Source organism: Astatotilapia calliptera, chromosome 8, assembly GCF_964374335.1.
Source record: "Astatotilapia calliptera chromosome 8, fAstCal68.1, whole genome shotgun sequence".
Lineage (NCBI taxonomy): Eukaryota > Metazoa > Chordata > Actinopteri > Cichliformes > Cichlidae > Astatotilapia > Astatotilapia calliptera.
In genome coordinates, this window is record NC_137429.1 from 18,272,513 (window position 1) to 18,286,817 (window position 14,305).

The following is a 14,305-nucleotide window of genomic DNA, read 5'->3' on the forward strand; positions in this document are numbered from 1 at the left end:
CACATGCACGGCTATATTTAGCTGCTCCTTTGGATGCTGGTCTGGCGCATCTCCTTGAAAAACCATGCTTCTTAGCCTCGAGGAATAAGATGCTTAAGTGTTTAACAGTACACTGAGACTGGTCTTTTCCTTGACCGCCACCCCTGCCACTTGGCTTAGTGAGTGGGTGGGTTAAAACACAGGCTGAGGAGGTCCCAACGAGTACTGATCTGATTCAATGACTGAATATTGCAGGAGCTGGTACTGGGGTGTGTGTGTGTGTTTAAAATGATGTCGAGGATTTCTGTTTCTTATGTAAATTTAGACACTGGGTATCTCAGTGTTGTTATGTAAAGGGAAAATTTTACATTATCTATGACATATAACATGTGTGGAACTGAGCAGAATCACTGAAAGCTAAAGGATGACAGTGTGCACTGACACTTTGTAGCAAACGTGCCTTTCATGATGCCCTTGTGAGAACTTCTCACAGTTCCCTCTTTCCCTTCCTTAAAAGTAATTCCAGAGATCAGCCAATAAATTATAGCGTATGCTCTCCTTACAACACAGTCATTACCATTTACTCAAAACAAACAGGAATCAATGAAGTAGGTATGTAGACTATCACATTACATGCTATTAAATAGGCTCTGAGTATGAACACTATAATCCAGTCTCAGCTGAAATGCTACACACCTCTCTCTTCACCCCCCCACCCGGATCAATGAGTGTTCAGTCAAGGACCAGAAAAAGAGAAAACAGAAATGAAAGTCATTTCATTCATAGTGACCGTTTTGCTACCAGCATCACCACACACACAAACACACACACCATCCCCATCTCCAAATGTTCTGTTCTTGTTTTATACCCCTGATTTACTAAGATACTGGCCAGTTAAAGTGATCGAAAGGAAGGAGGCCTGTGGTCCTTGTGGAGAAATGGCATCACGAGTCATGAGGCTATTACAGTAGCACTGGCGGAGGGGGCCTGCATGTAGTGCTGACTTGACTAGGCAATGCAGAGTGAGCAGGGTAAGAGGAATAGATGGGAGAAGAGGAGGAGGCATGGGGACTGCACAAGCTTTCTCTGAGTCACACATGCAGACATTCTTCATCTCTAACTCGGGGTGCGAGCTCTCATGACCCCTTCCTCTTTCTTAATCTCAGTGAAATGGGGATTCTCCCACTGTTATGTGGTACATTGCTGCATATCACACCTGACTGCAAACCACCTTCCACTAAATGGCCCTAGCCCGGGTGCAAGGTGTAGAAAATAATAAATAAGATATCTATTGCTTTCACCCATCATTTCGTCCTCATTCTTCAGAAGGGTGAATTAAATGTAGATATCAAAGGGAAAGCCTGCAGCGGAGCATACCAAAGTGAAGCACAATAGGGGTGACCTTTAAAATAAAAGGTGAAAAGAAAGAACAAAAACGCTGTTTTTGCTCAGACTACGTCATTAAAACATCGCTTTAAACCCGTACATTTTCTTTCGTAAACAGTCTGTGTCGAACAGTAAATCATTAACCTTTTTTTTTTACTGCGCCCCCCTCTCACCCTGTCAGTGATAGGTTTTGTCCGTACGACCAGTCAGGTGATATTTTCCGCTTCGCCATTTTGTACTGCTGCGCCGGGTATTTATCGCAGGAGTCGTGACTGTTTCGTTTACACTGTTAGGTTAGGCGACAAGAAGGTTCCTTCTTAGTATAGTCGCTTCAGCATTTCAATTCCGTGGCCTTCGACAGGTTTCGTGAAGTGCGCTTTTTGACACACCAGATATAATTAATTTTGTATATTTAGTTTATTTTTTTTTATACCGTAAAACGTGAGAAAGAATGTCGTCTTCCGAAGGCCCCGAGTACGCCCCGTTCTTCTCAGCGATGGGTGCCTCTGCGGCGATGGTGTTCAGCGGTAATTATAAAAGGATTATATTTCATATATCAATTATTATTTAACCAGTGGTGCAGTTTTCTTTTGCAGCTTAATCCTTTTTGTGTGTGTGTGTGCATGTGTCCCAACGCGGCGATCTCAGCTATAGTACTTCTTTCCGAGCTAAGTGTGAGGGCCGTCCGCTATCGTGGCAAAGCTAATCTCGAGCAGTCGTTTATTTAGACTTCGCTGGTGCAGCCAGTGATTGTTGGCGTGTTCCCAACTTGCTAATTTTTAGTTTGTATTTCTTTGTGAATACAATTGTCACAGCTAGCCTTCCCGCTTCATCATGAGACTGCGAGGACTAGTCTAAGCTAGTTGACTAGCTGATGACGACTACAAAAGTTAGCTCTGGCGTTAGCCTGTTTTGTCTAAAGCAAAAGGCACGAGAGAGGAAGGGATGCGAACATATACGATCATATACTCTATTCAAATAAAGTAGTATTATGAGACTGAGTTGTAATATGGTTCACTCGTAACACAGCCTTTTGTTAGGGTGCTTCTTTTAGGCATGTTGGGTTGATTGCCACTTTCCTCTAAAATGCCACCCTGCTGCATTAAGGCTACAAGGGTGTTGAGTAATAAGTTGTAGGAGTTGTATTAAGAAAGGACGCAATTTTAGAAAGTGAAACTCGTAAAGCTCGAGTTTTTTCGCTCTACATAAACGGTTTGAGTTTTGTTTGTAGCGTGTTATCGAAATTACTGGTTGGTTGAAAACCTCTTTCTTACAACTGAGCACTGGAAACCAGGATCAGCTGGTTAACTTCCTTATTGGTGTAAGGAATGACACAAGATCACATGATTATCACATGATGAGCCTTCTGACTCGGAAATGCCATCTGGGTATTTATCTTCTTACACGTTAACTTCAGGATGTTAAAGTTAAGAAGTCAGCAGGGAATTGTTTTAAATATCAAGTCATTGTTAACTAGTTTCAACAGGACTGGTTTCAGGGCTTTAAGATGGAAAGTGGGAAGTAATATAAAAAGTGAACTTTGATACCTGCTTGTTTTTTTTTATTACAGGTCACAATTGTTTTATGGACTATTTCCTAATTTAATACTTCTCTTCCTTTAATTTGGTGTAATGGCAGTAATGTTTTTCCACACTTCAAAAATAATTTCACATTGACAAAGTTTACAATCATGCTGCAACAGTTAAACCACCAAGCCACTAATTGACCAATTTACAGAGTTGTAACTCCAGGCATGAGGGAGCTCTGTCATATTTATCTTGTTGATACCTTTTTTTCAAGACATCACAAGATCTGTGAAAAATTGGCATTTTCAGACCTCATCATGAGATTTCATGAGCTGCAGCAATTCAGATTCAAATATGATATAGTGAGTGCAAGTAATAAGTAATAATGCCCAGCGATTAATCACGTGTTATATGTAATTGCCCCATGTTAGAATACTTATTATTATTTTTAAGTCTGTGATGGTGAAAGAGTAACAAGTGGGACACTGCAGAGAAGAAAGGGGGCTCGTGCTTGCATGAAAATGGGGACTTTTTATGAATCGAGCTTCAGCTTTGAGCAGTCTAATTGTTCTGTGGTTTCATTAACAGGAATTGTTGCCTGTGCTTCTGTGACATCAATCACTGCAGTGTACATGAGCTCTAAAATAGTGGCTGCCATTTAAGTTTATTCTCAACATGTCGTACTTTAAGGGGTTGGCTAAAGATTCTTACAATAGAATATTTTAAAATGTTTGAACGTATCTGCTGAAATAAGTGGATGCCTTGGTTTTTTTAATAACGGCACTTGGCGTCCTGCTGTCACATGCTGTGAGTTGCAGCAGGTGTCAGGTGATAATGAATTGTTTTAGTGATCTTTAGCTAAGAACAGGTGATACACTCAGGGTGTTACAATCTGTGGGACAAGTAGCACTTCTCCTGTGGCAGCATTCTTTCTGTTTCTCCTCCTTCATGAATCACCACAACACCTTTTCTCTCTGCCGAACCAATAAAAATAAAATGTAGATTTATATCCTGATTGACAAACCTACTGATTGTGGGGTTGATGCATGTTCATTGCTTGAAAAACTGCTTCTCTTGCGCTGCAGTAAATTTTCGATTTCCTGCAAAGCTTATTTTTCTTTTTTCTGCCTAATCATTTTTAGAAAGTGATTTTTAGTTACTTGACCTTTAATTAACATTTGCGTTATTTCTCTGTCTTCCGTGTTGAGAGATGATTGGTGATGGCACATATAGGTTCTAGACATCCCCCTCAAGCTTCTGATGCAATATATCGGTCAGGGCAAGTCTTAGTTTTCACAACCAGCATCTTTTCCTTTCCACGTTGCAGCTAGAAGTCCTGTTTTCTAAGACTGGTTAACGGTTTTCGAATGAAGAAATTGCAGTTTCATGTTGAATTTCTTTTCTTTCCTCAAAACCAGTGCTTCCTCATTTATCTGCATTCATGGCAGACGGATGGGCTGTCTGCTGCGTAGGCATTTCGCATGCAAGATCATCTCTAGCTGCAGGCACCTCCCGCTCTGACAGAATAAGACGTCATAAGGGCATCCCATACATAAAATATTCTGTGGGTGGAAAGGAGGAAAAGCTCTTTACCTACGCTGCGGGGATTAGGATTAAAATCCAGAGGTTTTTCTTCCACACCACTGTAGAAACCATTCTGCCACACATCAAACTTTTAATCATCAGGACAGAATAAGAATGTTTATCAGCGCTCACCTGTCACGCTTGAGTAAGGCCTAATAGACCAAGAAAGAATAGTCGAGGGATTATATTACTGACTGTAATGTATTACACTCACTGATGATGGACGGCTGAATTTTTCTAAACTTTTAAATAGACGAAGGCTGAAGTGTGTTAGCATATTGCCCTGTAGTCATTTGGTTTATCAATATAATAGTTTTCTTTTGGGGAAAATGCTTTAAACATCGCTGCTGTCTCAATCAGTTTTTATATTGAAGCACTTCGGTCAGTGTCACGTCTAATTTAAAGCATTTACACCCCCGGCTGAAAGTTTGGCACCTCCAAAGTCAAAATGAAAAGTAAAACTCTTTTTCTCACTTCTTTTGGTTCTTGCAATTCTCACAAAAAACAATGCCCAGTCATACAAAGACACATCTGAGTAGATGAGCAGGAGTGATTTAACCTCTAGTGATATCATCAGTCTGATGTTAAATCAATATAAGTAGTGAGGGGGGTGTGGGCTGGCTGCCATGTGCACATTTGTGGATTGGCCTGAATCTCCTTCCTGTCTGTCTCTAGATCTGTTTGCCAGATATCCTCGCAGCTAGTCTTATTTAAACTGACCAGAAAGCCATCTCTCCAGGCTCTACACAGTGCAGGACACCTCGGGCTGTGTTTACCAGGCTGTCTCCAAGGATGATCTCACAAGAGACTTTTCAGATTTAATCATCATCTGCGTGTTGGCTACAGAGAGCCAAGAAAATGACATTGTCAGGGCATTGGTTTTTACACCACTGATATGACAAGGTCAGCTTAAGATCATAGTGGCCTCATAAATGAGAGGTTACAGGTTTACACTTTTTTTTTTTTTTTTTTTTTTTCCCCGTATTCTCAAATATTTTGTTACATGGGATTTGCCAGCTTGGTAACAAAATTTGAGTGCAAAGGCTGTATTGAGCAATATTGTTGAATTTGTGAAAACTGAAAATTTCCCAATAAAAATGTGAATGTGTTTATAGCCAAAATGGTGGCCCATACAGAATGTAAGCAGTGTGTGGTCAGAGCTTTGAGCTGTTTGCTTTGAAGTGAATGAACAGGTTTGCATTAATGTGCACACACCTTTGACAGAGGAAACCTTGTCAAACCAGCCTCTCTGATTCTCGACCCTCTTTCAGCCTTTTGTTTGTATATTGAGAAATGAGCCACATTGACCTTTTTTGTCAGGCAGAATTATGACTTGTTGTTAATGGATGTCTTTTCTTCTATATTTGTTTATACTATGCTTTTCTAATTTCGAAACGGGCAACTATTGATTTTTCTTTTACTCTGCTCCTGCCGTCAGACTTGATTGTGTGTGACGCAGACGGTGCCGTTGTAAGTCACAGATCAGCAGAGCTAAATTCGCTGGTGAAGCTTTTTGTTCTCTACGTCCCCCATTACTTTACAGCCTGACAGGCTAAAGATGTTACACAGCAGATGTTGCAGGGTTGTGAATAAATATGTATTCACACTGCAGTTTTGTGTGTGTACTGAAGCCCAAAGTTCTTCAGAGTGTGATATATATACAGCTCTGCAGCCTAATTCTGAAATAACATTGGTTGAATGAGAATACATATTTAATTGTCTAAATCTGTATTTGTAGAAAATGTTTTCATTGGTTTCAATTTGAAGGGGAAAATTTCCCAAGTAGAGCCATGTTGGATTTTTAAAGGGAACAGAAACTAACAGCTGTGTCGTTGCTCCATCTCCTGTTTCGCTTCTGCTTCATTATTCAGCTCTGCCTTCTGGGTTCAGTCATCTGTCTACCAGCCCATTGTGACCTGTGCATTGTAGTTTATGTGCTCTAGTTTGCTGTGTTTTTATTTATCTAACTCGTTATCATTTCTGTCATTCCTTACAGCCTTGGGAGCAGCCTATGGCACAGCCAAGAGCGGTACAGGTATTGCTGCCATGTCTGTGATGAGGCCAGAGCTCATCATGAAGTCAATCATCCCTGTGGTCATGGCAGGTATCATAGCCATTTACGGCCTGGTAGTAGCAGTGCTGATTGCCAACAACACTGCAGAGAAGCAGTCTCTTTACAAGTGAGTTCGCCTGACAAATTATTTTCTATAGATGCACAATTTGCAATTTTTCTTTTTCTTTCTGAAAGACTGACCGTCCAGTTCTGCTTTTAGACAATTTGGATTTCATTGTGTGTACTCTAATTTGGAATATTCAATCATTAAAGGACGTTCTCTCAATCTCGCTCAAAATAATGAGTTCTGGGATGGTGAACAGGGCAAAGAAAAAGTGTCAAGTCCCTCATTATCTAAGGCCAAGTCACACAAGTATAAAGACGAGATATATGTATAAAAATATATAAAATTTCAATCAGTTGGTAAGCAATTGCTGGCAGGCACTAGGTGAAAAAGGCCATTTGCACCAAAAACCACCTTATGATTGCTTTGGTTGCTGCATTTTCCAATAATTTCATGAACAACTCAGACTTCTCTGCAAACAGTTGCCAACCAGGAGCCAAGTGGTGGTAAAACTTGAACAAGTGCAGACGTTTTTGGTTTCTTTCACACTTTTCAGCCTTACTACCACTTGGAAAGTAGTTGGTTTGGAGAGAAGTCAGCCTCTTCCATCTGAACCTTGGGCAACCACGACAACCTGCTAGCAACCAAATCAATCACAAGCAAGTTTTCAGTCCAGCACTGTAAGCCTGTTTCACCTATCACCAGCCAGCAGTCATTCGCTGGCAGGTCGGATATCACATTTTTCCGTAGCAACCTGTTTCACGGTCGCCAATCTGTTGCGGGGATAACTGATCAAGACGGACAATTATTCACACTCCATATTTATTATAAATATTAAGAAATATTTGTTCCAAACATCCTTGATTTCTATCTTAATTCATTTATTCTGTGTAATGCCTGACAGTATGGGCAGTGTGCAGTATGGCCATATACAGGGAGCTTTACCAGAAAAAGTAATAAGCTATTGAAACTGCTTTTTTTTTTTTTTTTTTTTTTTTTTTTTTTTTTTTTTAAAGAAGTAAAAGTGTTGTGGGGTTTTTTACGCACTTCACTGAGTAACGCACATGGTTTGTTTGTTTGTTTGTTTTTGTTACTACACAATGGAAAGGTATAATGATCTGGAGATGAACACCACATGATCTACTTTGGGTTTTTTTTTTTTGTTTTTGTTTTTTTAAATTTCAGAATGACTTTTACTCAGTATCATCAGACTTTTAGCTGCTCTGAGTGTTTGCCTGGGCTATCGAGTCCCTTGCTATAAGGAAAGTCTGTTAATTGAAAAAATGGGGAATGAGTCATACTGTTGAACTGAGATTCAACAGTATGACTCAGTAACTGGGGGGAAGAATCAAATGAACATGTTGGTGATTGAATAAAATGTTGCATTGGTTACAGCTTGTAAAAGAAATATCAGCTTTTCGGGTCACTAGACTTGTATCGAAGGACAGGCTGTGATTAGTCACATTAGTCTTGAAGATGCTCTGATTTGTGTCAACTTCAAAGGTTAAAGCAACATCTTTGTGCTAACCACTGTCTGTGTCTCTCTCTGTGCAGGAGTTTCCTCCAACTCGGAGCTGGGCTGAGTGTGGGCCTCAGCGGACTGGCAGCAGGTTTTGCGATCGGCATTGTCGGCGACGCGGGCGTGAGGGGCACAGCTCAGCAGCCAAGGCTTTTCGTGGGCATGATCCTCATTTTGATTTTTGCTGAGGTCTTGGGTCTCTATGGGCTCATTGTTGCGCTCATCCTCTCAACAAAAGGTTAAAAAGAGAGAGGAACGGGTTTGGGCGGGGGATTTTGGCACGCAAGATGAAAGAAGTGATGCAGGAGGGGTAAAAATAAATTAAAATGGCTCCATAAATATGGTCTTATCTCAACAATGTGTACAGTCGTCCCAATTTGATAGTCAACTTGTAAATGCGCAATGTAGTGATTTGTCTGTCTTGTGTGTGGGTGTGTGCGTGTGTTTAAAAACAACTGTATGATGAAGATTCCTTTTCTCCCTCCACTTATTTCAGGCTTTGAGGCCAGCTTGGCCTCTGGTCTTAGAGAGCTGACCAAAGGGCCGTACAGCTTTTCTTTTTTTTCCCTCTCCTCCCATATCAGCCTGGGAGTTGACACAGTTTCTGCATTAATCTTGAGGATCTATTTGTAAAAAGAAATGTGTATGGACTAAAAAAAATTTTTTTTTTTCTTTTTCCACTGATTTTATTTATAAGAAATTGTTCTTTGAACTGTTTAATGCAGCAAAAGTCTCTTAATTCCCCAGGATATATACATATATAAATATATAGACATATAAATATCTATATAGATAGATTTAATGCACTGTGGGTTAATCGTGATAAGTGGTTGGAATTCCTCTGGACGTAATTCTTGGTTTAATAATTAAGATTGCCTTTAGTATGTTGCTGGTGGAGTGGGAGTTTTATGTGTAGCTGTATTCTAATCATTGCGAACATTCTCAAACTTCAGTGTTTTTCCTGTAGTACTGCTGTTTGCATTAAAAGTGTGTGTGCCCTGTGTTGGGGTCTCACAAGTGTAATTTCCACATTTCATCTCCTCTCCATCTTATTCACCTGCCCCCTTCTCCTCCCCTCATCCGTGGATGTACTTCATCTCTTCCACATTCCAGCCGTAAGAATCCTGCATGGGTTTTAGTGTTTTGTTGCTGTTGGAATATGAACCTGAAGCACAGGCTGGTTTCAGAAGATTATGATCCAGATCAAGAATCAAGACTTATGATATCAGATTTAAATAATATCATTGCAAAAAATGAGGGTTAAATGGTGTTTGGGAGATGTGTTGTAGGATGTAACAGGGAGATTAGTATGCAAAATTCGACCTAGTTTCCTACATGGACTTGACCAATTTGATCTGGAGTCTTGTTTTCTGAAAATGGTACTGCTGCTGACGCATTTTACCGAAGCACCAATCGACAAACCTGTATTGTCACTGGTATTGAATTTATCCTGATGTGTCGACGTGAATGTTTTCACAATTGAATTAAAGATTCCAACTTAGATTTGACTTGCGTCCAAACACACAGACTGTAGCGTTTTCAGTACTCCATATTTTATTGTCGTTTAAAGCCTCTCTTGGGCAGCACAGCTTACCATCGTATTACAGACCAACATACAAAGAAAGGTCAACTGAGTTGTTAACAGTAGTTATCTTTGTTTTGTTCCGCGCTCAGAGCCGACAATCTTCAAACCACAACAAGTGCAGCTTCAGCAGACATATGCACAAAGTCTGCTGTGCAGCAGAGATAACGGACACTACCAGCATGATCAGTAAATGGTTACATAAGGCTGGAACTAAACAAAGGAAGTCAACACTTCTCATGTACTTTTCACAGCACAACTATGCAAAATCTGTCTCAGTCAGTTTGTAGGCTGTTGAGCAAAGTCTGAGAAATACTGCTAATGGCACTGAAGGTGGCACTGTCAGGAAATGACTGTGTGAAGTCTCTGCCCTCCTCTATACTGGCGCTGAGAAGAGGATCCAATGGCACACAACCTGAAATGAGTGAAAAGAGATGACTGATCCCACATGAGGTTAACTCTTAATACACATCCCAGCATCCTCTGTTAGTAGTGCAACTCAAATTAGTCATTGATGAAATGTGCTATAGTTTTGTGTGCTGGCTAAAGCTGGCGACTCAATGCCACTGGTGAGCTGATCGATCTGCATTATTGATTTTCACACAAAGTGGTTATGCAGTCAGGAGAAATTATTGAATTATCTATTCATCTGAGTGACACCTACTGATCAGTTATGCATCATTCTTTTGAACAAAGTGTCTGCATAGACTTTAAGCAGCATGGAAGTGATGGAAAACCCCCAGAATCATGACTGGTGGGTCAGGAGTGACACTTCCTGCTAGTGTACTGAGACACCTTGTGGCTGCATGCTAGCATTACAAGTAATTCACTGCTGTGACTCTCACCTAGAAACACAGACCCAGTCGTTTTGGCCAACTCTTCACCACCACCCTTTGAGAATACATTGCTGCACTCCTTAAAAAAAAACGAAAAAGGTAATGATTAAAATAAAATCAGGTTATTCTAAATGGAGAACCAAAGAACGGAGATAAGACTAGAAGAGTGCTAAATAAACATAGTTTGGTGAGTAAATAACTGAGGACATATTAAAAGGAGCACAGTGTCTGATAAGTTGTATATTTCAGTAGAACAAATAAACAGCAGCATAAAGGCTCACTCACAGAGCAGTGTGGACAAACAAATCCACTCATGTTCTCTACGATCCCCAGGATCCGTACACCTGTCTTCTTGCAGAAGGTGATCTCTCTTCTCACATCACCTGTAGATACTGCCTGTAAGAAAATACATGACCAACTTACTTTGAGTGTCATTCATAAAAGAGTGTTTTTATTAGCATGCATTAGGTGGTCCAGCAGTTCTGTCTGTAATAATGACCCCAATAAAAGGAATATATGACAACATATTTTGGTCTTTGCAGAAAATACTACACAAGAGAGGTGCAGTGATGGCCAGTGTTCTTATTTACCTTACTATACAAAACGTGTGTTTTTTCTTGCCTCATTCTGATATGTACCTGAGGGGTGGTGACCAAAATGGCTCCATCCACTCTGTGCTTCTTAAGGTTTTCCAGTACGGCCAAATGCTCATCTGATGTCCCGGGCGGTGTGTCCACCAGCAGCACATCCAGCTCTCCCCAAGCTACATCTGACACAAACTGACCAATCAAAGCTGTGGGTAAAGCACATGCAGACATGGATAGGATGAATGGTAGAACAAACTTGAGCTCAACAGCAAAGTCTTCAAACACTGGGCTGGTGATGCAAACAGTCACATTGCACAATTACTTAAACTTAGTACTGTGAATGCACACAGGGTTGGAGATTCTTGGGAAGCACAGGGTGCTTGTTTGTGGTGCTCTTCAAGACCTCAAAGGATGTCTTGAAGAGCACCTTCACAGGTCTTGTACAGTTCAAGCCTTTCAGATTAGTAGTCTAGCAGATACCGGTTTTCTTGGGACCCCTCCACACCACAGCTTCATCTGGGTCCTCCAATAGAAAGCCAATAGACATAAGGGCCAAGCTCTTCTGGGTGTCAGTGTATACCGGCACCCAACCCGAGTCACACTGGTGCACGTCGGGCCGGCCCATACTCAGCATACGAGGAATGCTTGGCCCACAGAGGTCAACGTCGAGGATGCCAACCTGATTAAACCAGAAGTTCCTGAATGAGCTTCCCATTTGTATGAACATAGTCAGGCATAGCAAAACAAAACAGTAACACTGATGGGTGATTTCTCCATTTAAAAAAAATAATGAATCCAATTAAGCATTATAATGTGTTGTAATATAACAGCATGGTGGTAGGGCTGTTCGATGTAACGATATCGGATGACGATATAAAAACATATGTCGTTTCATTTTATGCTATCCTTTGTTTCGTGGTGTCGCAAAATAAACTGTTTACGGTAATATTTTTTCATGTTTTGATGGTCACTGTAGTGGCTTTATTAAAGTTCTCTCTTTCTCTTATATTTAATATAACCACACTATGGACGGACAAGCCCCTGTTTTTATGCGTTGTGGTTAGCAACAATGACGGTAACGCCATCGCGTGTCCGCTTGTTTATCTTCCACATAAACCTTTCACAATAAAGCTCAAGATCCTGTTGAGACTTTTCAAAATAAACTGAATCACGTGAAAGAGCAGATTATTTACGGATGAGAAGTAAAAAAGAGGCGCCAGGTGCTAAAAAATAAACCTTAGACTCAAACGTTAGAACAGGCTTTTCCCCACAGCACTCCGTGTAATAAACACTCACAAAGAAAACGGTGGCTGTTACAACTTGTGTCTAAAAATGTATAGTTTCATGCATCGGTTAAAACACTGGACTCCAGCTACATGACGCGCAGCTGGAAACACTTCCCGCAAGATGGAGCTGCCCGAGATTCACAGAATTTACAGAAAATGTTACATTTTTGTGATTTATATCGTTATCGGGACGATAGATGTCTTATATCGGGATATGAGATTTTGGTCATATCGCACAGCCCTACATGGTGGCATATCTTGACATGAACTAAGCTCACCTTCTTCCCAGCATGCTTCAGGGCCAGCGCCAGCTCTGTGGTGATGGTGCTCTTTCCCACTCCTCCTTTCCCTGACAGAACCAACACAACGTGTCGGACCTGGCCCAAGTTTCCATCTGATTTAAAAAGCAGAAAAAAACTAATAAATTAAGGCTTTATTAGTTTAAATTTAAACATGCTATGAGACACTCTACCTAATCTGGAAACAGGTTTTAGATAGTGCGGAGGGCACGAGCCCAGTTCACAAGTTCAGCATCAAGTTACTGTCGTTACAGTGCACAGTAACTATATAATTATACATGTTTATTACAAACTTCACTTTTCTAAGGCGATGAAGGCCTTTTACTGAGTATTGAACGACACGGTGGTTAATCCTTAGCAAACGACGGTCAAACATAATCTGAAACGGTCAGTTAGCTTCTGGTAGTTAATTGGCTAAATTAACCGTCAACTACCGTCTCCTAGCATGACAATACACAAAATATATGATAATTAAAAACTGCAGGTATCTGCGAATACTTTTGTTCGCCGGTAACTTCGACTTACCATTAATTTCTTCCATATTTTGGATATCAAATATGCGCACAGAACATGAGGGATCAACTTCCGATATAGTCACGCAGCACCTATCCAATCAAACAATACATCCTACATCCAAGTCCCGCCTTTCTTTAAACACAACCAATAGGTTTCTGAAGGGTAGTGCGCTGCATTCAAGAGCGAAGCAAACGTTCAAAAACACAGAGTAAACACGCCCTTGACTGCATGATAATGGTGATCATTATTTTAATCTGGGTCGAAATCTAGAGTCCTACCACGCCAATTTTTTTTAATCTTTGGTTGAGACTGTTATCTGACCAGAAAGCAACAGTTTTAATTAAATGTCGTGTTTAAAATACTTTACTTCCTTTGACTACGATGACCTGGATGACTGAGAACCTTCACAGACACTTTACTTCTGTGTAAACGCTTTTTGGAGAAAAGCAGAAAAAAAATGCTTTTATTAACGTTGCTGTTGACTGGGAACACAAAAACAAACCACAGAGCAACTTGTTGGGACGGATGAATATGGTTTATAGTTTTTGGGGTTATAAGACTTTATTACGAGAGGAGTGCCAAGCCCATTTTAGAGAAATTTCGGAGTGACGCACAACACCCATGCCCATGGATTTGATTTTCCTCTTTAGCGTTCTCTCTTTTTCTTAAATGGATCGTATTGAAGATGTGTTTTCACAATTCGTCTTTCCATTTAAAACACAAAACTTCGCCTGAATTGGACGTGCACACATTTTCAGCCTTTTTTTCTTTGTTTTTTGTAGACATACAGTGTGGGGAAAAATCTTAAATAGGAATGTGACGGGGGGCGGGGGGGGGGGGGGGGGGGGCAGATGGGATATTGCACAGTGGCAGGAATGAGCAGCAGTACAGACTGAACAGTACAGAAGGTTTTCTTTTGTGGCAGTTGTTACAGTATTGCACTTTTTAAAAAATATATAAATATCAATAAAGTGGAGTGACCAGTGCAGATTAAACAGAGTACTTGTAAAGCAAACAGACTCCTGTAACGTCTGCCAGATGGTAATAAGGAGAAGAGCTTATGTGCTGGGTGGCTGTGCTCCTTGATG

General features: G+C 40.6%; 2 protein-coding genes across 2 annotated transcripts; one reads left to right on the forward strand and one right to left on the reverse strand.

Moving 5' to 3' along the window:
• The first annotated feature begins 1,419 nt into the window (after window positions 1-1,419).
• Window positions 1,420-9,631, forward strand: atp6v0cb (ATPase H+ transporting V0 subunit cb). Its single transcript, XM_026178744.2, has 3 exons — window positions 1,420-1,892; window positions 6,472-6,655; window positions 8,147-9,631. Exons 1-3 carry the CDS (start codon window positions 1,817-1,819, stop codon window positions 8,352-8,354), a joined length of 468 nt encoding a protein of 155 aa, XP_026034529.1. The 5' UTR covers window positions 1,420-1,816; the 3' UTR covers window positions 8,355-9,631.
• A 16-nt stretch (window positions 9,632-9,647) lies between these two features.
• nubp2 (nucleotide binding protein 2 (MinD homolog, E. coli)) lies at window positions 9,648-13,387 on the reverse strand. Its single transcript, XM_026178743.2, has 7 exons — window positions 13,227-13,387; window positions 12,681-12,796; window positions 11,597-11,795; window positions 11,168-11,322; window positions 10,815-10,925; window positions 10,539-10,608; window positions 9,648-10,108 (listed from the first exon to the last, which is right to left on the reverse strand). The coding sequence occupies exons 1-7, from the start codon at window positions 13,240-13,242 to the stop codon at window positions 9,969-9,971; spliced, it is 807 nt and encodes a 268-aa protein (XP_026034528.2). The 5' UTR covers window positions 13,243-13,387; the 3' UTR covers window positions 9,648-9,968.
• Between the last annotated feature and the right edge of the window lie 918 nt (window positions 13,388-14,305).